General features: G+C 42.4%; 1 protein-coding gene across 2 annotated transcripts in view; it reads right to left on the bottom strand.

The window, feature by feature from the left end:
• ADARB2 (adenosine deaminase RNA specific B2 (inactive)) overlaps positions 1 to 23,693 on the bottom strand; it is a 315,788-nt gene that overhangs the window by 19,485 nt on the left and 272,610 nt on the right. For both annotated transcript variants that reach the window (XM_032982641.1, XM_032982642.1), the window contains exons 6-7: positions 19,254 to 19,405; positions 1,171 to 1,339 (exon numbers count right to left, since the gene is read on the bottom strand). In XM_032982641.1, the coding sequence (XP_032838532.1) occupies positions 1,171 to 1,339; positions 19,254 to 19,405 (321 nt within the window). The remainder of the gene's footprint in view (positions 1 to 1,170; positions 1,340 to 19,253; positions 19,406 to 23,693) is intronic.

The raw sequence follows: 23,693 nt of genomic DNA, 5'->3' as shown, positions 1-23,693 counted from the left end.
GAAAACAGTTTGGGTTTTCTCTTATCTCTTTATGAATAAATGAAAACATTATAGCAGAAGTTTCTCTTTATCCTTCATGCAAACACAACAGTTGTGATGATTACACTTAGCAGAGGGCGGATTTTCTGAGTCTGTTAGTATTTCCATTTGCTGGTTCAGTCATATATTTTTCTGCCAAAATGGCAGGCTTTGCTAAGCCTACAGACTAATTTAACTTCAGTAGGTCATCCGGTTAAAGCTAAGAGCAGAATTTCTACATCTGCATTAAACAAAAGCTTTATGCTTTTTTTAAAGATTATGTTTATATTGGCCTTTAATATTTGGACCAAATTCTTGGCTGATGTAATTTAACTGAGTTCTTTGGCATGATATTCCAGCAGAGAATTTGATCATAATATTTACATTTTTATAGCTATAATGTAATGTATTTTACATGTAAGCTGCATCTATAGCTAATGCACATAATATATATATATTATGAGCATAAGTATATGTATGTATAGATATATACTAATAGTGTAATAGGTACACATCCAAATACACTTTGTTTTCTGTTTGTGATAGCTGTCATTTGCTATTAGTTAATTCCCTAAATTGAGAATGGTGAATGTATTTACATTTTAGGTGCCACCATGGAATGATTATGAAATATTTGTTATACAGCAATTATTTTACATAAATATATGTTGCATTTACAGGACAGAGCAGAAAGCCACAGGGGGGGCTGTGACATGGAAGTTCTGCAATGACATTCAAATAGTAGAAATATTCCTAGCAGCCTTTAAGACGCTTTATCCAATAGGGTGCAGATGAGTTAAGTTTATCTGCATGATGGTTGCTTTGCAAGTTTTGGGGTAAATGATCCAATAAGAGCAGAGTGGATGTATTTTATTTGCACACTGAAATTCTATTGGCAAAAGTGCTGCAAAGACAGTTTATATTTTTGTCACACTGTAAAAAGCAACTAACGACCCGTGGAGAATTTGGGAAAGTGCCCTATTTACATTCCATCCTATTTATATGGTCTGTTTTTGCATACAAAGGAGGTCTTTGTTTCCACAGGGTTAGTCAGCACCTGCTAGTTATTCCCCACCAGTAGCTATAGTCCTCTGTGGCATCAAACTTCATTTCTACATGCGAAGAGTTTTGTAATATATATATATCAGGTACCTGGCGATTTTGTCTGTACAGGACATGGTGATGAGCTGCTCTCCCAGCAACACGCCGTCCCACGTTTGAGCTGCGTTGTGACACCGGACAGGAATGGTTCCTTCTCCAGACTCAATCTTTGTTCGGAGGTGCCCACGGTATTTTCTCACTATGTGCTTGCTGCTGTTCACTGGGCAAAATAAACACAAAAATGGCAACAATTAAATGTTTTTAGAAAGAACCTGAGAGGCTGTGTTGATGTCATAGCTTGCATTTGCAGAACCACCTGTGGAGTTCCCTTCAATTGGATGAAAATTTAGATGAGATTACAGTCCAAGAAAGCAGCACAGTGGAGAAAAGTATGTGCTCCCTAGCATGGTTGTCTTTTCACATCAATCAAAACTTTCACATAGCACATGCTGCGCTCATGTTCCCATTCCCATTCCCTTATACATTTAAAAAGAACAGAGGCGCTCTGTTTTTTAAAGAAGCAGTACAATTTCTTGGTTTGAAACCATGCTTATAGGATTGATCTGTCAGAGGAATATTTGGAAAACCTTGGTTAAATGAGTGTCATCAAAGACTCACCTGTGTGACACAGTCCAGTCCAATACTCTAGTGTGATATTCAGTGTCATTTTCTGAATGATTTCAGAACTGAGCTTTTGGTTCGATATCACAAAATTTCACTGAAAATTCTCAAAAGCTGAAGTTTTATTCTCTAGATGAAAAGCAAATCAAAACTTGCTAGTTATTTACTGCTTGCTTAAATTCCTTCTATAGTCTCTCTAAAGTGCAGTACCCTCCTTCATTGTGTCATACTGATATCTTTTATGCAATTGTCATCTGTCACTTCAGTGATATATTTGAGTGCAAGGCATCTGCCTTTGGGGTGGTGCAGGGCAAGCAGCTAAGGCACTTGTCCTGTGTCTTGATGAACTTGATGGAGTCCTGCAGATATGCAATAATTGCAGAAGATAATGAAATTTCTGAAGTACTTCACCTTCATTTTTATGAAAAGACAAAAACTGAAATTCATTATGAAAATCACTCTTACCCTCTTTGTACTGCTACTTTACCCGTGGGTATTTTGGTTGTAAAAGAACAGCAAGGAACAGCAAGGAAATCCTCTGGGTCTGCTCACTGTCTTACCCCTAGAGGGTTTCACTGGAGGACACCTTTTCTGTAAAACAGATCTTTCACAGTTTCCCTGTAGCCCAAAGGAAAATAACAAAAGACAGTGCGTGATGGCTTTTGTTTTCAAGGAAAAGGAGTGCTGCTTCTACAGACATGAGGCTTTTGACCATATTTCCAACTGTTTTGTGTATTTTTCCATGGCCTGTCCCTCAGCTGGACCAGAAGGCTTTTGCTGGTTGAGGTGATGCTCCTCAGCCCTCAGCGGGTGATGGGGCTGCCTGCGTCCCTGGCACTGAGTAACACTGGGGTGTCACTGGTTGCGGGGCTGATCGAACCTCTGGCTGCGAGCAGCTGGCTCTGTGCACGCTCCCCAGCTGCCCCCTCTCTCACTCTGTCATTTTTTACTGTTTTTGCTTTGTATGACTGTTCTCTTCGCTGAGAGTGCTGGTGGAAGCAATTGATTGACTTTGGCTGCTGCCAATGGATGGTTTACAAAAAGGGAATGGGAAAATAAATTGCTTCATCCCACTGGGATTAGCAGAGGTAGCGAACACGTGTAGAACATCAGAGTCAGCTGTAACGTGCCAGCGGATGGGCGGCTCAGCACCCCCAATCATTCCTTTGCTTCCTTCATGCTTTTTTAAAAATTAAGATGGGGGATGTGTGTGCCAGCAGCAGGCTGGACCAGGTATCAGTTGGATTGACTGGCCACGGTTGAAACCAATTCCCAACCCAAACCAGGCTCCATTGTACCTGAAATGTTTGCAAATACTGTGGGGTTTGTTTGTGCTGCTTTAGGAACTGAGTTTGGGGGTGAGCAGTTATTGCGCCGCCATCCCCATCAGCAGCTATGTCCCAGTGGGGGATGTGGGGGGTCCTTACACCCAGTTGCCACAGAGCACCTCACAAACTGAGGCACTGCAGTAACTACCAGACTTGGAATATTGTGACTTCTCAAAATTCAGTTCTGAGGGAAACTGGGAAGAGCCAATAGACAAATAAAAAATTCAATAAGCAAAAATGCCGAAGTCTCAGAAATGTCTCAGATCCCTCTTCTGTCAAATTACCGGGCTGTGTCAACACTGTAGGAAAACCATTTTCACAGCTATGTGTGCTGAGCCCACGTACATCCCTCTTGTCTGGGATGCATGCTGCAGTATCATTCAGAGGATGCACTTTGGATGGGATTAGCTCTCTGGGAAGTGGTCCATAGTTTTCTTGGGACTCTGTGGGGAAACTCTTTTTTTAAAAACTTCAGGCAGTGGTGATCAGCATTTTTTATTGTTAAACAACAGAGTCATGGGGAAGGTACCATGAAATTTGGACAACAGAAGGAGAAAGTGATCACTTCTGCTTAGCAAACACATCTCACTGAACAACAGCAAAAAACGTATAGAAAAAACACTTTGCCTTAGTCTGCACACACTGAGAACTGATGGCACGGCAGAACCAGACCTCTGCCAGGGAAGCAGTGAAGAGTGACTTAAGAGGCTATTGCTGTTTCGGCTGGTAGGAAGTTTGACTTTAAGCAAATCAGTTCTCTTTTCCTAAGCTTTCCCGCAGGTATAATGAAGACAATGATGCTTCCTTCTTCTGCAAATTCATTTAAGGGTACTGCTTGAAAACAATTTATGAAAAACAGATGCTTTCCTTTCAATAAAGATCTACTATTGGAGTCCACCTGCTGGAAATCCCCCAGGACAAAATGAATTTTTAATGTTTCTTTCTCCATTTTTTTTTTTTTTGGGAGAATATTTTCTCTTGCTACACCTTTGTCTCCCCATTTCCCATCTCCCTTACATTCCTCTTCATCAGCTCCTGCTCTGACCTTCCCCTGTAGGTGCATTGGTCTTCTACTCTCTTTTTCAGGCAGTTCACCATGTTGATACACCTACATTGTGCATACATGCAAAGGGACATGTAACTGCTAGGGAATTTTAGTGACTGCATGACAAGATGAGCAATCCATTATTTATGTGACTGATTTTGAGGGGCAAAGTAGCCCACAATGTGTTGACAGAGATAAGGAGCCAGTTCAGGGGAAGAAAAAGCAGCAGCCCTGCAAACAACTCTTGAGCACTTGGGGAATTTAAAGTATAGGCCAACCATTTGGGGGGAGAGGGATTCAAAACATTTCTGTGAGTTTGCAGGGTCTGTGTATTTGATTTTTTACTTGTCTATTTGATCTTCTCAATTTCCCTCAGGTCTGAAGGGAGTACAAAGGCCAAAGTACACCATGTCTGGCTGTTATTATAGCATCTCAGTCCTGGCCTGCAAGTGGCAGAAACTGAATAATAAAGTTTTTAAAAGCATTTAGGAAGTGTGTGCAAGTGCACAGATCATCTCAGTTTCCAAATGCTCATATTAACTCAGCCCACGTGTCAAACTTTGTTCCCCATAATGCGCTCTCTACTCAGGGTGCAGCCAAGCAGACGGCATTAGCTGATAGGATTCAGGCAGCTGTGGCCAGTGTACGCTAACCCTGGAATACACTTCCACAGCACTGATAAGGGGTTTTAGCTGCTCAACTGCTATTAAATTCAATGGATAGGGTGTGACTAAAACCCTGTGCTGTAGTGCCTGTCTCAGGCTGCTCACGTTACTGGGATAGCCAGCACACATGCTCCAAAAGATGATCTGTAACATTTATATAAATTACTAATAATCCAAAGATCTGAATACTTTTAGATTGACAATGATTAAATAAATCCAGATCCGCAATTGGAATGCACTTTGTTCTTTTTTAGCATGTCATTAAGTAGTGCAGGAAGATATAAATATTGAACAAAGAACAAGATGAGGCTCCATGTGTTTTGCACTGAAGCTGCAGACAGACTCTGGCACATAAGCTGCTTGCCAGCAGTAAAAAATGCAGTCCACTTGCTGGCACAACCTGCTATGGATCATTTTAAAGCAGTCTCAGAAATATATTTATTCATGCAACTTAAAGTCACAAACTACAGCCTACTGCTGTTCTGCTGTTTAGTATGATCAAAGCATTAGTGACTATAAGCATTTGTGATCTTTGCTGTGCTGGTTCTCCAACTGCTTAATCTCAACTAATTGCAGGGGAGAAAGCGTCTGAGGATGCCACTTCAACCAGAACAAAATGTCAATTCAAACCGGAATTAGAAAGGACAAATTTAAAAATCATTTGGAGTGGATTTATGATGTGTGCTACACTCAGATGTGGAAATTACTCATGAGAGTTCCTAAAATAAAAAGTTGCTGGATTATTAATTATTGGATTAGAAATTTACATAGGTGCCTTGTATTTAAAATCAGTGAAACCCACTGATTTCAAGGCTCACCTCTTACTTTTATATTTTCTCCAGGACCAGTTCTGGCTCAAATAGTAATGAAAAAAGCCACTCCATATTTATTATTTAGTTGAAGAGTGAAGAGGAAATGGACGGTGATTAAACAGAATCACACGAGTAAGGTTCTGTCTGAAATTTTGCATGACTGCCTCAGAGGTTCATTTTCTATTTCCCTGCTTCAGTGGAGTCTGTTCTCTCCTCATGAAGGAAGAAATAAAACAGCCTATCTTGCATTTTTTTTTTCAATGCTGGGCCCTCCATTCATCAGCGTGGTTTATAAAGCTTCCTTAGGGCAGTTTGAAACAAAAGGTTGGAAAGAGAAGTGTTAACATCTGACTGCCTTTGTATTTAGATGGTTATTAGAGATGCACTTTTCTCACGCAGATGTGGAATAAATGTACAATATTACTACTTCTGGAAATGTTGAAGTGAGCATCATGGAACACTGAATGCTTCAGATGTGACCCCCTTGCTGGGTAGGGTGGCTGGTCAGATAGATCTCTGATACATCGTGCTTTAGTGACTAGCAGAGAGTGAAGCTAAAATGCAACAGGCCAGCTTTTGAGAGCAAGAAACTTGAGGGATATTCTGAAAGAAGACTGTATTTAGGAAAAAAGAATAGGTCCCTTCACAACGTACAAAGCTGAATTGTGGCTTCTGAGGGTAGGATTCATCACACCAAGGGCTAGGCAGGCAAAAGCAATGGTCTTGTCTGATGGTCTACAGAGCTGCCTCTGCAGTGAGTGCCGGGATGCATCCTTCCCAGGAGGAAACACAAGCCACTGACTGGCACAGATTAGAATTACATTGAGATGAATCTTTAAAGTTGAGAAATGTCTTTTAAATATAGGCCAGGAGGCCTATTGCATCTGAATGCAGCCCCAGGGGAGATCTGCTTGCTCCCAGAGCCATGTAATGCCTACCATGCTGTGGCAGGACTCAATTCAGATCTGGGGTTTGGGCTGTATTATTAAGCCCTATATACAAATATAAATACTGAATATATACTTTATCTGAGAATGTTACAAAACCTGGGACACCTGCAATTTGTAGACCTGAAACTAACAGTTGAAATTTAAGTTCTTTAATTTTTCCCTCCTCCCTGCATCTTTCCTGGCTGAAATCCTGGGTTTGGACAGTTATGAGGTATCCATGACTGGTAAAAGATGTTACGTTCAGCATATTATTCTTTCTCCTCATCACTGATCTTCAAATAACCTTTTTGAATATTTCTACCTCTTCCATATTTTTTCGTCTTCCAATATCTTCAAGTGATATACAGACAAGGTGTGAAAGCAAAGAGAATTTGTCCATTCATAGCTCATCAATATGTGGCATTTAATCCATCTCTCATAAGAAGAATCAATGATGGGAATGATTTGAAGTTTGAATCCAACAGAATAGAAAGCAAATGAGTGCATTATTTATCCTTGTCAGTTTTAAGTACATAATTAAATGATGATTTTTGGTTTGAGCTGTGTAGTTAGACATAGTAACTGTAGAAAGGTGTAAGAATGTTACCCCATCATAGCAAAGCTCATGGCTGTTTTAATGAAAACTTCATTTTGGCCCATCAAAATGCCTCCATATATCATTAGTGAGGGGCAAAATTTCATCTGTTCAGGTGACATACCACTCTTACAAAGACTTTTTATTATTTTTGTAGAATAATATGATACGTGTTGTGTGCTTATCCTAGACAGAGGTGCTAGAATACCTTTGTGAAACTAACTGCTAGAGTGGAGAATAACACTCTAATACATGAAACCCATTTTGCCATTAGACTAGCTTCTAAGTAAGACTCGGTCTCTCAGCAAATTTTAACTCCTTGTGACAAAAAAACAAACAAACAAACAAACAAACAAAAAACATGTGAGAAAGAGATCAAAATATGTACCCTACAAACTAGTTTTCTGTAATGTCTGTCTTTGAGGAACCCCTGGGATTAAAATGTGAGTAACTAGTCAAATTCTCTTTAAAACAATTTGTTGGCAAAAAAGTCATGCATCATTTCCTCTGAGAGTTATAAATAACTGTTCCAGGCAAGGAGGAACGAGCTGTACTGGGTCAGTCATGGGGGAGATCCTTCATGCCACCTACAGACCCAGGCTGCAGACTCCAACCTACTCTGGAGTAGAAATGCATTAGTATGTTGAAGCTAAAAGCACAAGATTTATCAGTGGAATTAACATTCTGTGCGTGTGGCAATCAAGGAAAGTACAACTCAAACACTTAAAGATTATTATTTTTAATTACTAATTGCTCCTCTCATCTAAAATCAGATGTGCAATACTGTTGCTTTGGAAGTGCAGCTGCTCCCGCAGAGCAAAGTCTAGAGACCAGGCAAAGTGCTGTGCTGGCGCTGTGAACTCGGGAATGCAGAAAGCGTCTGCCTCTGAAGCCTACAGGATACTCCTCACCAGACACAGAGGCACATTAGCTGGTCTCCAGCAATGATCAGCTCATCTCTGACAGTGTGGGGAGCTGTTGATGGTGCCCAGGTCAGCAGCCAAGCAAAGCCAGGGCAGTGGCTGGAGGCTGTGTGTGGAGGGTGAGATGCCCCATCAGTCGGAGGCCAGTGGTGACCAGTTGTTCATCTATGTCCTAAGATATGCTTCATTGTATCTTCTTATTTATTTATTTATTTATTTATTTATTTATTTATTTATTTATTCATTTATTCATTTATTTATTTATTTATTTATTTTTAATAATGAAAAATGTTTTCTCTTAAAGCTAGGCTTTATCTTTTAAATATACATTGTGTGAAAAATTGTCAACATCACTGGAATTGCCCATTTGGTGCCAATTCTCTCCCCTGCCATGTTTTAATCAAAAATTTTACACAAAGGGAATGTGTTATTCACCATAACCCTCTTTCTTTTATCAATAAAACACACTGTTATTCATGTGACTTTGGGATTTTTGATGCTGTTTGGAAATTGAAATCTTCAAGAGTGATTTAAGAAAAATGTTGTGAAAGAAGTAAGCAAAATATGAAAACACAAAATGAACCCAGTGAGACAGAAACAACAGAAATCTGTCAATAATATTGGCAGATATTCAGCCCCACTGTGACTGGTATGAGTCTAGAGGGGCTGTGGTTCCTGCTGTATCACCAGACATACCCTAGCTCAGCATCAGCTTCTGGAGCTGTAGATGGAAATCATTGAGTGAAGTCCTACAGTCTCTGGCTGGAGAAATTTAGTCTAGATCATCAGCAAATGGTCCCCATTGGCCTTAAAAATCTATCTATTGTAATTGCTAAATTATTCTGAATAATGATATAATAGCGCTTAGAATATATAGTGCTTTCCATTTTGATATCCTACTCTGAGCATTAATTACCCTTCTTCAAAGTTTTGACGGCTGGATACCCTTTATTGCCACTTTACAGGTATGGAAATAGAAATGACCAGAGTAAGGTGACTAGCTCAAGGCTAGCTAAAGAAATACCAGCAGAGTCATGGTGAGTATTAAATTGTTTGTCACTCTTATGCAGCTGTCTTCAGATTTCTCTCTTCATAAGACTCTAAGAAACTCCCCAGGAGTCTAAGGACTTTTGAAAGTCCCACAGAGATCTTAACTGGACCTGACAAGCTTTATAAAATTCAGCTCATAAGCTTTACTTGTGACGTACCCTCAGTGTAAGGGTAAATTAGACCAAATTAGATCTGAGTGGATGTAGTTTTTGCCCACAGGGACTCTTCCCCAACTATGTTTTGATCTGTTCCACCCTAAATATGTGCTGTAATTAGGCACATATCTCTTGCAGGGTATGGAATGTTGTGGGGTGGAACTGGGGCATTCGTGTCCAGAAGCACGCCATCTCTTTGTCCCTGCTTCGGGAGACTTTGGAGAACCTCGGATATTATTATTCTTTGGGCTGGACAAATCTGTGAACAAACAACTTTTCTAGGTGAAATTTTCTACTACTATTCTGAAAGCTTCTCAGCCATGGCCTTTTGCTGATTAATGTAGCCTTTTTATCACATCTGAACACTGTGTCCAAATGCAGTGTTTTACAACGCAGCAAACCCCATAACAAAGCAGAATCAATAAATACAGTGCAATTCCCTTTGGCGATTCAAGCATTCTGTTAAAATTAGGATCTGATTATAGCTGTGGAAACCTGTTTTCCTGAATCCTAACAAACACATTTTTCTTTACATGAAAGCTTTTCAAAGCTGTGGCCAATGCTGTCTTTGAGCAAACCATAGTTTCCAGCATATTCTTTTTTTCCCAGATAGACACACACGGTACCGACACATCCTTCTAAAAAAAATCTTATTTTCTACTTTAAAACTCCCCCTGAAACAACAAAACCCAAATAAGCATAAGCAGCCAAGAATATCAAAAGGAGAAGGAATTGGGACATTTTCAATGCATTGTGAAAGCCAAAGAATTTTCTCATGATGTATCAATTCTGACAAAGTTTTATAACAGAGACCAGAGAAAGGGAACTGTCTAACTCATCTGATAGTGAATTCACTGGAGCCCTGATCCAGGACTTGGAAAATACAGGTTCAAGTTCTTCTTTGATTCTAAGTGGCCTTGAATGAAAAAAACTCACTGTGAACTAGACATAGAAGGAAATGAAATAGGGTTTTTTTCTACCTCTTGTTAGTGTGCTGCTGGCCAGGACGCATGAAAAATATAGGATGTGATCCCACTTTCACACAATTATTTTACTTCAAAAATTTGCCTGACAAATTTTAATTTCTTTCCAGCCAGTCAGTACTTTGAGACATGAAAGTTATCCAAGAAGTGAAGTGGTGATTCACTAGTCAGCTTTAGCAAAACGCCACTAAAACCCCAACTACCCAGTCTGGCAGAGATTAATAACAAAATATGAAGCAACAGCAAACTTTCACAGGTTGATTAATTGTCACTGAAATCTTTAGGACTTCCAATGTAGCAAAGCAATAGCCTCTTTCAGAGGTACATTCTCAGGCCAAGCATGATAATACCAATGATAACACCATGAGTACTTTCACAATCTCACCACACTGTTTCTAAGTCTGGACATCACTAGTCTCTCTCAGGTTTAGGACCTGAAGCTGACCCTAGGGACTGACAAAAGGTTTAGCATGGCAGGCTGTGTAGGACATCAGACCTGTCCTTTGGTTTACCAAAACCAATGGGATTTCCAGCAGTCAGAACACCCGGACCACGTATTTGCAGACCCTCTGGCACTGAGCAATGGGTCTATCTGAACATGGAGATGCAACAGCTGCTGCTTTTTCAGCTTTTGCAGCTTTTCCCTCAGGCAGCATCAGAAGGGCTTCAGGGTTCACATGAAAGTGCTTGGGCCAGTCCCCGCCTTTGCTCCTTCTGGTCCCCTGACATGAGTCTTTCCTCTCGCCTCCATTCTCTCCTGCCCATGCAGCCCTGGAGGATCAGAGAGTGAGTAGGAGATGCTGGGGGAGGAAAAGCCTCTTGCAGCACTGGAGATGGGTCAAACCACTGCCTGCAGGTCCTGTGTGGGTGCTGTGCATTGGAAGAAGGAGAGGAGCTCCTCTCATCCCAAAGCTTTCCAGAGTCCTCCCACGTCTCACAGGTCTTACGTTGCTGTCTCTTGGCCACTCCCCCTGTCAAAGCTGAACACCTCAGACGCCCTCCTCTGCAAAAGTTTCCCATCCTCACCACGGCCGCCCTGTCTCAGGGTCCCACTGATCCCTCTCAGCCACACCTCCTTCTCATGAAGACCCTTTTCCCACTTTCCCCAGAAGAAGGCGGCTCCCCCACAGTCCCAGCATGGATTTATGTTGGATGTTGGGGGAGAAATCTTTGGACTGGCTACATGCAGCACCACCTCCACACCTAGGAAGCCCTGAGCTAAATCAGACCACTGCTCAGACCTGCAGTGCTCAGGGGGACAGAGGACTGCTACACCTGGGCAGGGCTGTGCTGTCATCTTTGCCCATCCTGGCCAGGAGCACACTTCACTTCTACTCCCAGCCATGGGTGATGTATGTAAGTGATGGAGAGAATTAACCAGAGGGGACAGTCCTGTGACTGTCCTTTCCCTACCAATTTGAGTGAAAGCAGTTACACTCTGAAACAGCATTTCAGCAGTCTGGGAGGATTGAGCTAGAAAACAGGGCAATTACATATAAACCTAATGACTGCTAACAGTCTTGAGCAGGGACATAAGCTCCTTGACAGACCAGTTTCTAGTTAACTGTGGAAAGTCATTGCATTTCCTCTATATTCACTTTGGTAAATTGTGTCAGTGACGTGAGCAGGAAAGGGCCATTGCTTCAACAAGGCTTGATCTCAAAGGAAGTTGACAAATGGTGCAGTGCTCACACCCTGAACCCAAACCTTTTGGATTCATCCCAGTCCAGTCTTAATGAAGCAAAAGGACAATTTCCCCTTACTTTCTGTAATAACCAGTTCCCTAGCCCCTGAAATAATCCAAGAGCCTCATGCTGTGTCTGCAATTTCTGCAGCATCCTTTACATGACAAAGCGGTCTGGGCTGACCACAGTAATTCATCCAGTGCTAGGATTATTTCTCCCGATGCAGTGTTCAGCACTACAGCCTACAGTGTTATGTGCATTTTTTTTCCTTTCAAGTTACTTCTGGGCATGGTTCTCTATGATAATTTTATTCTGAGGTCCCCCAAGGTATTGTTCTACTCAGTCATATGAAAAATAGGAAAATAATGCACCTTCATTCCAGTTCCACAGGTGGGCCATTCATCAGCATAAAATCAACTTTACAACCTATGAGGAAACTACTCCATACGCTGACTAGCTACGAATTTCCAACATGGTCTCCCAAGCTGTAGCAGGCCATCAGCTGCAACGAAATGATAGGATATCTGGGAGCACTTGTACAATGGAAACAAATAATAATGTCCAAGCCCAGGGGATGACCTATGGTTACCCTGGATTTTTGGAACAGAGGCAGTATATCAATATGTTAGGGAGTGCATTTTCTTGTAGTTACAGATATCTAATTTCTTTTCAGATTGCTGAGCTATTTAGATGGTTCTTGAAATGCTTTTTCCCCTTATCATCTACTCACAAGAACATAATTTGTCCATTTAAACAAAACATGGGATTAGCAGAAGGAAGGCAGAGAACTATTCCCCTTGCATGTCCAACAACATTCACCAAACCCAGTGCTTTTGAGAGGATTTTATCACAGCTGGTACCATAAACATCTTCATTGTATTTGCATCCTGATACCTTTCCGCAGGAGCCTGAATGCAGAGCTCTGGGATTGACTCTCCTGATGGTTGCAGGGGATCATCTGTGTCTGTCCCTCGGAGATGGACGGACTCCTTAGATAACCTCTGAATCTGGCCCTCTGCAGATTCAAACTCTGCTCAGGATAGGGCTTCCAGGGACTCTGATTTGGGGATCATATACTGATGCTCTCTGGGTCAGACACATCTGAACACAGACTGTTAAATTGTGTGTGAGCAGGGCAACTCTTCAAGGCAGCCCCAGATTTGAGGGTTAACAGAGAATATTTTATCTGAGAATGGAATGTAAAATCCAGCAGCCAAAGTTACAGTCAGAGAAAACACAGAGTGAAAGCATGTTTGAAGTAGAGAGTTCAAACTTGTCTTTCTGGATACTCTTCAGTTCCCCAACTTCTCTGAAAACTGCAGTGCACATCTCCATCACATCACCTACCAAGGCAATGATCCAGCTTATGTGGTTGCAAGTGGATCCTGTTTAGATGAGAGCTCTGTCAAATGTGTGTGCATGCGAGCTTCAGCACAGCTGTAGGTTAATAGACAAGCAGGAGGAAGACCCCATGTGGAGCAGATGCAATGGTGTGTTTCAGACCTAAAGGGAGTGTGGGATAAAACAGGAGCTGGGCTATCAAGGAGTCAATGGTACAAGGCAATACAGCATGTTAGCAAGAGATAGAAAAGCAGCCCAAGGGAGAAGAATGGACACAAGCCCTGGGGCAGATGCTGTTTGTCTCTTTGGCAATCCATATAGTAAAAAAGAGAGAGTGCATCTCTAGCAGAAAGATGTACAATGAGGTAAAATTCTGCCAGAGAAAGAGGAGTGGGGAAATGGAGGATTTATTAGCTCATTTTTTTTAAGCAATTCATTTTGCTTTTCAAGAGGCTGTTAAAAGAAAAAAACCAATGAGTCAAGAAGCCCTAAATTAGCTAGGAAGGCACTTTAGCAAATCAAGGGCTTGATTATTCTGTGGTTTGCCCTAGATTCAGGAGAAGGTGTAAAATATGCAACAAATACTACAGGGCTAGCTGCTCCCATGGCTGCAGCCCCACCTTGTGAGCTGGACTGTGTATGCTGCAATAGAAAACATAGAATCATAGAACTGTTGGGTTGGAAGGGGCCTTTAGAGATCATATAGTCCAACCCCCTCACAATAAGCAGGCACATCAACTAGGTCAGTTTGCTCAGAGCCCCATTCAACCTGGCCTCAAATGTTTCCAGGGATGGGGCATCTACAGCCGCTCTGGGCAACCTGTTCCAGTGTTTCACCACCCTCATGGTAAAAAATTTCATCCTTACATCTAGTCTGAATCTACCCTCTTACTTTAAAACCATTACCCCATGTCCTATAGCAACAGTCCCTGCTAAAAAGTCTGTCCCCATCTTTCTTATAAGCACCCCTTAAGTAACAAAAAGGTCTCCCTGGAGCCTTCTCTTTTTCAGGCTGAATAGCCTCAACTCTCTCAGCATTTCCTCGTAGGAGAGGTGTTCCAACTCTCTGATTATTTTTCTGGATCTCCCCTGGACTCACTCTGACAGGTCTATGTCTTTCCTGTGCTGGACTCCAGAGCTCAATGCAGTACTCCAGGTGGGCTCTCACCAGAGTGGAGTAGAGCATCAGACCCGTTGAAACGTCCAGGAAATCTGTGTTAACTTGATGCTGCAATACTGCCCTCAGGTGAAGTCAGAAATCCAGGCATACCTTGCTTGGATGTACACAAAGGGAGAAGGTACTAGAAAAGGAGATGTTGTCTTAGGCTTCCTGACCTAAAGCACTGAACTGAAGCAGGGGCAAAAGCTGAGTGTGTGAAGGAGCAATTAGAGAGTGGTGAAGACACGGGAAACATGCTGCCTCTTCATCATATAGCTGTGCTACAACCTTGTGGGTGACCTTGGAAAATGACGAAAGGAAAAGAATCCTGAGAAGGATGTTGGCTACAGAAAATGAGCCAGGACAAACCAATAATAACTCTCACAACTGTCTGAAACCCCTCTGGCATTTCCCAACCTCCTGTTCCCACAACACCACCAAACCTGGCTAGTGTCCCCACCCACTGTCACACAATCCTGCACCTCTCTCCTCAGCATCCTCCCCTACTCTCTTGGATTTTATCTGCCTCTCCCAAAGATTCATCTTCCCCTGAATCCCCCCATGAGCTCTTCCAGCCTCCTGATCTACAGGCATCAAAAAAGAATTAGAAAACCCTCCATGCTCAAAGCAGCCCTGGTCCAGCTGGATTTTGTCTCTCTTTTAGAGCTGCCTAAGAATGTATCAACAAACAAGTCAGCTCACCTCTGATCCATCATTGCAAATCAAAGTGAGATTTTATCTTTTTGTCCCTAATCTCTTACTTTTCTTCATGAACCTGGCATGGGGGTGGGCTCCCTGGACCTGTCCTCTGCATTGCAGCTGTTCACATGAACCATAGTACGGTCAGATGTTTACACATGTGTCCTGGGTTGAGTGAGTGGTGTTTTTTGGTGGCAGGGGAGGGGGCTATCGGGGCGGCCCCCTGTGAGAAGCTTCTCGAAGCTCCCCCAGCTCCACATCAGCTCCACTTCTGTTTGGGAAATTGAGCCAATCGGCTGCGCCTCTGCGATAACATATTTAAGAAGGGACGTGGTGACGGGCAGTGGGACTTGTGAGGAGGAGTTGCTGCAGCTGCGTGAACACCAAGGTCAGTGGAGGAATGGAGGAAGAAAGGAGGGGGGAGGTGTGCCGGAGCAGAGACCCCCCTGTATCCTGTGGTGAGACGGCAGGGCGGCCCCCCCCTGCCACCCATGAAGATCTACAGTGGAGCAGACATTGATTTACAGCCTGTTGTTCCTGCTCGGATAATCAAGGTTCTGTGCCCGAAGAAGGCCAGGGTCTCATGGGAAAAGGCAGCCCCGCTGCTGTAATTCAGTGCTGGGAGGATTGCAGCATGCGGGGGAGTCCCACGCCGGAGCAGCTCGGGAAGGGCTGCAGCCGTGGGAGAGAATCCAGTCGGAGGAAGTTAGTGACCCATGACGGAGCAGTGAGGGGAACGGTGCAGCCCGTGGGAGGAAATCAAGTCAGAGAAAGTTTGTGGAGGACTGTCTCCTGTGAGAGGGGGACCACGATGGAGCAGGGGGTAACAAGTTTTGGACACTCCCCTCACCGAAGATGAAGGAAGTGGCAGCACTGACTGCACCCCCCATTCCCTGCCCCTGAGCCACTGGGGGAGGAGGTAGAGATATCGGGAGCAGAACTGAGCCTGGGAAGAAGGGAGGGGTGGGGGGAAGGTGTTCTCAGCATGTGGCAATGCTTCTCACTGTCCTACTCTGTTATGTGTTGTTAGTGTCTGTAATAAATGTATGTTCTTTTTTTCCTTCCCCTAACAAGTCTGCCTTTTGCTCGTGATCATAAAAGGGGGATTTTCCCCCATCCCAGTCCTATCTTGAACCCCAAGCCTGGCTCTCTGTCCCTTCTCATTGCCGGAGGGGAAGGGAGAGAGAGCTGCTGCATTGTGGTTGGCTGTCAATCAGGCCTAAACCACCACAACATGTCACTAACTTGGTATCCTGCACTATCCAGTAAGAAGTAAACTGGGTTTCAAGTACATGCTAGCTTATGTCCTCCCTTACCAGAACAAAGCTCATAAGAAGGAAATATGAGGCCTCCCTGAGGGTGCTGGGAAGACACGGTGGATAATAAGAAATTTTTGGAAGGAGATTTGAGAAGTGGATTTTACTCACTCCCTGTATTGATAAAGGCTTATCATATTCCTTCGCAAAACCAGAAACCACATGGCGAGACACCGTTTTTAAATGTTAATGCATCTTTAGAGAACAATCAGTAACGTTTGATGGCTTGCGCTAGCTCTAGGAGAGGTTTCTTTGTTGTTTAAGAAATGAAACAGCATTCATCAGGAATTTCTTGTCATTACTGGATGAAAGAAAGGTTATTTCTTTAGAAAAAAAAAAAAAAAAGGCGAAGATCTGAACAATAAACATTATAAAATACTTATCTTTCCAGATGTCTCTGGGATAATGTGATCTAAAAGGAAATGCTTATCTCACTGAAGCTCAGCTTTTGACAACATGGCTTTTTACACAGTGCTAAATTATTTTAAGAGCACAGGACAAAGGTGGAGGGATCTGCTTAAGAGAGTGAAGTACAAACCAGTTGTAGTGCCCTGTCAAGTCCTGCTACTGAATCACTGTGTAACCTTGGGTAAACACAGCCCTTTCTGCCTCAGCTTCTGCATTGGGACAATAATTAGTGCAATAACCAACATGAAAAGTATTTTTGTGACTACCTCCAAGTCTACTGTATGTGTCAGGCCTTGCATGATTATATATTTTTGAACACAGCTTCCTGTATGTACTGTTATCTAAAGAAGCATTCCCTCATTAGCTGGTAGATTTATGTGCTTTTTGAAGCAATCCATCAGCCAAGTACAGTTCACCTCTAGGACTGGGTTCAGCTGCATATCAATAGACAGTGCTGGCTGTCAGCTGCCCAAAGCACCTGCTTCCTCATGCATGAAAGAGCAGAATCCATCCTGGACAGCCTTTGGTTGTTCTCGAGACTGGACCGCATTTTAAAAATAATTACAAATTTTGGTCCTTCCACTTCTAAGGTCAAGTAAGGGGTGCCCCAGGAAGCCTGCTTTCTGGAAAACATGAGGGCCTATAGCCAAATATAAAGGCTTTTAGATATCTCTTGATACACTCATAGAGTGGAAGGCTAAAAATCACTATTCATTTTTTATATTCATAGGCAATTTCTTTTTTATTTTTAATTTTGTTTTTAAGATGATGCTGTCTTCTTGTTTTGTTATCTCATCAGGGATTTGTCAATTTGCTGTTTACCTTCTAAACATTTATTTGCTTTTCTTCATTTTATAAACCCTGCTGACAGAATGTAGAAATCATGTCAGGTAAGGATGTGTATTTCCTTCCTGAATAGGTGCATTCTGCTTTCTTGCACCAGCAAGCTGCTGTTTCACACATGACAAAAAGATTCCAGTCTGGGGAGAATAATACCTAATCATTAATAAATAACTTGTATAAATAAGAACCAGGAGCGAAACTACTGTCTGATAGATTTGCCTGTGAGGAAGTTAGGTAGTTGTATGACCTTGGATGATTAATTTTACATTCCTGTGTCTATGCTTCCTCCTCCATCCATTCTTCTGTCTTGTCTGCCTCACATTCAAGGTAATTGGGGCAAGGACTATTTCTCATTATATGTACATTTAGCAGCCAGCACTATGGGTATTACAGCACTGTAAAATGCATGTATGAGAAGCAATAGCTAAGGGCAGAGATAAGAATGTACCTTGCGCATTGTGCATTGGATCACAGGGTGACAGGCACATGTGATAACAAGCCACAGACCTCTTGAGTCCCCTGTCTCTTGATGGGGGAATTCCCTGTGGCTAGGCAGGGGTGAAACTTGTGCAGTGGGAATGCAACAAGGACAGGCCTCTGTGATGGCAGGGCAATGATGGGGACATGCATGTTTGGGCAGGGTGACGAGTTGAGAGTGCTGGGTCATATGGTGTAGATGGGATGTCTCTTCATGGACAATGCAGGTCTGCAGGTGGCACACACTGGCTCAAGATTTGATTTGTTTACTTCATTTGCAGGGCCACCTCTAGAGGAGAAATCCCTGGAAAACCATGTTTCTGCTTAAATGCCATATGTATGGGCCCAGGGGCTGCAAGGCTGGCCTGGTGGTCTCCATCTAGCTCATCTGCCATGCAGTGACTGTGCAGTTGATTTGACATAGACAGGGTGGCCTGGGAAGGATCCTTTCCAGAAGGGTCTTGACATTATTCACTGCAAAGGCAGGCAGTATTTGGAGAGTTTGACCTTCAATCAACACTACAAACGTGTCGTGTCATGTCATGTCATATCATATCATATTATATCATATCATACCATTGCTCTACTTCAGACTAGAGCTGCTGCAGCCTGGACAGCTCGGGTTTAGTGTAAATGCAGCCCTTCAACCCATACATACTGCCTGAACACTGGGAAAAATCTGTGCATCCCCAGCTAGTGCCCTGATCCTCTGGTCAAGCCTATGGTCATGGCTTCAAGTATCTCCTTCATCATGGAGAACATTCCCACAGCATTTATTTACTGTTGGGGTTACATTTCCTAGTAGGAAATGTGGCTATTGGGGACATATTCCCTAGAAGAGCCACTGAGTCTCAGGCATACATGGCAGTCTCCCCCATGCCTTGCCCAGCTCTGATTTTCCCTGCAAACTTTCCCCCAGTACACAGGACCAAACACCACTTGCACAGACACACACACACCACACAGTTTGCAATGTTTCTGCTCTCAAGTGAAACTTTTTCTGCAAGTAAACAAAGAAAGAAAGAAGGACTGATCTTAAATATAATAAAGAAAAAAGACATGCAAAGGGGCAAAAGGAGAGGGGAGATTTTTTTTCTTACAGTCAGTTGTGATTTCGTAGGGGGAGTTGAGGCGTGCATCTCCGCAGGGTGAAGTGCTCACGTACAAATGGAACAGGATGTTCTCCCGCAGCCTGTAGCCTCCCTCTTTTAATCGCACAAAGATTGATCGCTCCCAGTCTTCTCGCCGTTTGCTATGATCACAAAAGAGGTTCCAGGTCATTTGTTACATGCCAAATCAGAAACATTTCTCTCTCTCTCTCTCTGTTTTTCTCCCTCTGTTTGTTTGTTTTTATTAGCACCTAGCATCATATATTTCGCCTAGTGACAACACGAGAAAAACAATAAGCTTCTCCAAGTGAAGAAATGTGTGAAGGGGGTCAAAACTGTCAAAGTGCTTTTGGCTTGCTTACCTAAAATATATTCTAATGATAAAACATGTGGATTTTTGAAGGATAACACTCCTTCCTCACACACGCAGATGCATAAACACATTGATTTTAAAGAGGTTCTTATGAATAAAAGAAAGAAAAGTTCTCCTAGGCTCTCATGTGAACAAATTGGCTCTGCTCATCACAATGCCTAGGCACATGTTTAAATCCCATTAACATCACAGCAACCAAGATGTGTGTTTATATGCTCCGCTGAAAAGGGCCTGTAATGAAGCACCCAGATTTTATGACTCCTGCCAACCCTCCCTGTTCCCCCGGCACTGCTTTTCTTCCTCATTCAACCAGAGCCACCTACGAGCGTTCCGTCTAAGCCAGCAGTGTCCTTTTGGTCACTTGGCATTTTTGGATATTGTAAGCCATCCTGAGAAGTGAGGACAAAACTTGTGCGGGCTTTTCTCAGCTGAGTTGAAAAAGATACTTATTAAGATGAAGCTTTTATCTTCGCAGTGGTTCAGCAGCTAGATGGGGACACAGTGCACATATTCCATTAGCAGCAGCTGCCCGGGAGGCCAAACCCTCCCAGTCCTGCAGTTTGCAGCAATAGCTCGCATTAAGGCTACGCTGCTGTGTGGTTCCTCAGATGATTTACATTTGGGAAGACATGGGTGGTTTCTCTGACAGACAGCTGACTCTAATATGTACATTTGGGTGATGGTTGTGATTATAATTTTGAAGGTGAAAATGTGATTAGTGAAATTACAGTGAGACTCCTTTCCTTCTGATGCCCTGGTCCTTCCCCCAAAAACAAAGTTCTTTTTGTAGGAATATCTCCGAACAGAATGACACCTGCAAGTAACAGTTTTCCTAGGAGGCTCTTAATAAGCCAGAATCCTACCCGTTTAATTCACTATAGGACAGCCCATTAACCAAGGCGATTTCTGATGTTTTCTCTACCTCCTGTTAGTGTAAACAGGGGTGCTTTCTACTCAGCCTCAGAGCAAATCTTAATCCAAGCTGCCTCTGTCTGTTTTCGCTCTGTGCAGCCTCTGTGCTATTGAAGCTGTTTGGCTGTCACTCTTCCATGGTTTGGGTGTTTTGTCATTTTTTGATGCTGGGATGCATTTGCTGTCAGGAGGAATTTACGGGCACATTAGCTCGCCTGTCAGGGACAGGGAGCCACACTGGCTGCCGAGCTGGGGCTGCCACATGCAGCTCCTTCATTTTCTGCTGGCTGTGCTGGAATTTCCCAACTGCACTAATTATATTATCATCCTGATACAATCCTCTGAAATAATAGAATACCTGTAAGTCCTGCTGCTTAGACTTTAGAGCAATTGCAGTTAGTTTTAAATAATTCACGGCAAAATCAGCTGAGAGAATACAAAGCTGTGCAGTCCTAATGCCTGCTATTATTATGTTAAACCTCACCAGAGTGGGGGGCAGCTTGCAGTACTTAGAAACAGTTGCTATGTAAGGTTGGAGCAGACATTCTTTGGGCTGGATTTCAGGAGTCCACAGTAATCAGCACCCATCCTGTTTTTACTCATTATTTTTCACTGATTAACCTTGCTCTCTTTGCTCTCCCTGAGTACCGAGAAGCGTCTGTGGCCAGTGGCTGATGGGTTGGGTGATAGACAGCTGCTCTAAAAATAGATGGCAGGGCTCGAGGGCAAGACAGCTTGACTCTTCCTCCAGGAGGCTGAGATCCTTTATATCATATATAGTCTTGACCTGCCTTTGGGATGGTTTTCTAGGGGCTGAACTCAAACATGAGATTCATCCTTGCACAGTGGCTGAATACCTTTAATAATGAAACTCTGAGAGTATTGTTATAAAAAGAGTTTGAGATGCAATACTGTCTGCCATGGCTTAGCAGACATTCTTGCACATGGGATGCTTGGGGAATTTCAAAGCCCAGGGGGACCCAGGGACCTTGTAAAAATGGTCCAGGTGGAGCGTGAGATGCACTTCTGCAGTCACTTCTCCCCCAGCACCAGTACACTTCTGCCTTCTCTCTGAGATAGTTATTTTAATCTGTGAAGGGGGGGGAGAAAGAGTTTGCAGTAGCAGTCATTTGCAATGCCACTTTGCATGGCCATACACAGCTGCGCAAAGTAATAAAGAGAGAATCCCATGGTGAGCCCGCAAATGTCATTCATTCAGGGGGTGGCACTAAAGCATTATTTCCACATGCTGGCAGTGGCTAAAAGAGCAGAATTTGTCCCTAAACCTTTGCCTGTTATGATTTTCTGTGAGAGAGTTAGGATTTGAGGCTTATTCATAGGAACACTTAAGAATGTTCTAAATTCTAATCTTGTGCTTAGGTTCATTATTTAGCATATCACATGCATTTAATTTGAGCTGACTTCAAGATGATACTTAAACACGTGCTTATGGTTTAATATATGTAAAGTGTTACTGAAACAAGGCCTTACTCTCTAGAAGAGAAGCAGACGAGCTGGTAAACTTATGTATAGGATGTTTCTAGTACTACAAGCTACAGCATGGCATCCTAGAGAAACTAACAGAAGGCTTAAAAAGGAAGGAAATGTGTCCACTGAGAGGCCAGTAGGACAAAAGTAAGAAATACTAGATGTATAACAAGTAGTTGTTTTTCCTGGAAAAAAAAAAAATAACTGGACTGGATGAAGACTATTCCTTGCTTTTTATGTATAAAATAGTGTTTTGCATCTGACTTGGTGGAAGAACTTAGCTTCCGGTAAAATCATCCCTCCGGCACCTGCAGGACCACTACAGCAGCAAGACTGCTATGGTGCTGATTTATTTTAAGAATAGGCTATTAGTTTTATTTTTCTTTAAAAAAGAAGTGTTGGATTTTCTTTTCTTCTTTATTGGCCAGTTGGTATAATTAACCTCACTGAAATCAATGTGAATTTTACTGCTGTCATTGCAAGAGAATCAGACTATGGTATTTGTGTACTTTTTGATGGTGATTTTTAGAAAAAAGCTTCTCAAAAGGTCTTTCTTGTTCTTTTGTACATCAGAAAATTTATGTCTTACTTTTCATCTTTTTTGTGAAAGTCTTGAGAACTGGAGGATTATGGTTGTCATAAAAATGAAATCTGGGAGAGCTAAGGGTTTTAATCAGACTGGTTAGAAGCTGTCAGGTTTTAGTTGTGCTTTTAGCTTTTATTTAACTCAAGCTCTAGACAATGAATTGTTGAAAGAAAGTTTCCTTTTGAAGTATTTGTCACTCTTGCTTCTTAGAGAGGATAAAGTTCCCATTCTGGAACTCTCTTTTCCAAGAAAAGTCAGGAAAGTCACACCTCTAACATTTAGCAACATGAACAGAAGGAAAAAAAATGTGATTTACATATTGCTGCAACTTTGGCTTATGGATGGTATTGTTCTACAGTTTAAATATCTGAAGCAGTTACCCTATGTTCTATAGAAAGAGAAAAAAATTTGCCCCAGTACACAGCAATTCATCTCACCTACAATAGATGCTTGAATAGGTCTACTGAGTCCTACTCCAGAGATGTCCATCTTTTTCCACTGGTGATAAAAGGAACCTTGGGGATCTAATTCACACTTGACTGACTAAATTTTAGACATCTCAAGTGAGGTGTCAAGAAGTAAATTCAACTCAGTGAATCCATCTCTCCTGACCATTAGTTCTCTGTCCTGGTCCTTGCTTTCTCTAGCCTGCTTGTCCCTGCTCTTTGAAGCCTTCATGTTACACTCTGGCAAGTATGTGGTTTGCTGTCACTGAGGTCAATGGTAGTATATGTAAATTCTGGAAAAGTGGTTCCTTTTCAAGGACGATATCATACAGAAAAGTAATTATTGTACTGGAAGTTCCTGGAATTTGAAATCCAGCCATGGAGCTCACTTTGAGCAGGTAGGCTTGGTGGAATGAAGGTATGTGGAAAATATGGAACACTTGACAGAACAAATTTGCCTTTTCCATACAGAGGGATGGAAAATTTAAGCTCGTTTATCCAAAAACTATGCTTTCATTCTTTTTTTGGGTTAGGGAACCATCTTTTTGATCTCAGTTCATATACAACTTTGTACAACAGGTTCCTAGCCTGAGAGGGGACTTTAATTTGCGGTAGGTTAATGCAAA

The sequence above is a fragment of the Tyto alba genome, unplaced genomic scaffold (genome assembly GCF_018691265.1).
Source record: "Tyto alba isolate M040663 unplaced genomic scaffold, T.alba_DEE_v4.0 Super-Scaffold_38, whole genome shotgun sequence".
Taxonomy (NCBI): domain Eukaryota; kingdom Metazoa; phylum Chordata; class Aves; order Strigiformes; family Tytonidae; genus Tyto; species Tyto alba.
The sequence above is the reverse complement of the archived record's forward strand: the minus strand, read 5'-3'. Positions and strand labels throughout refer to the sequence as shown.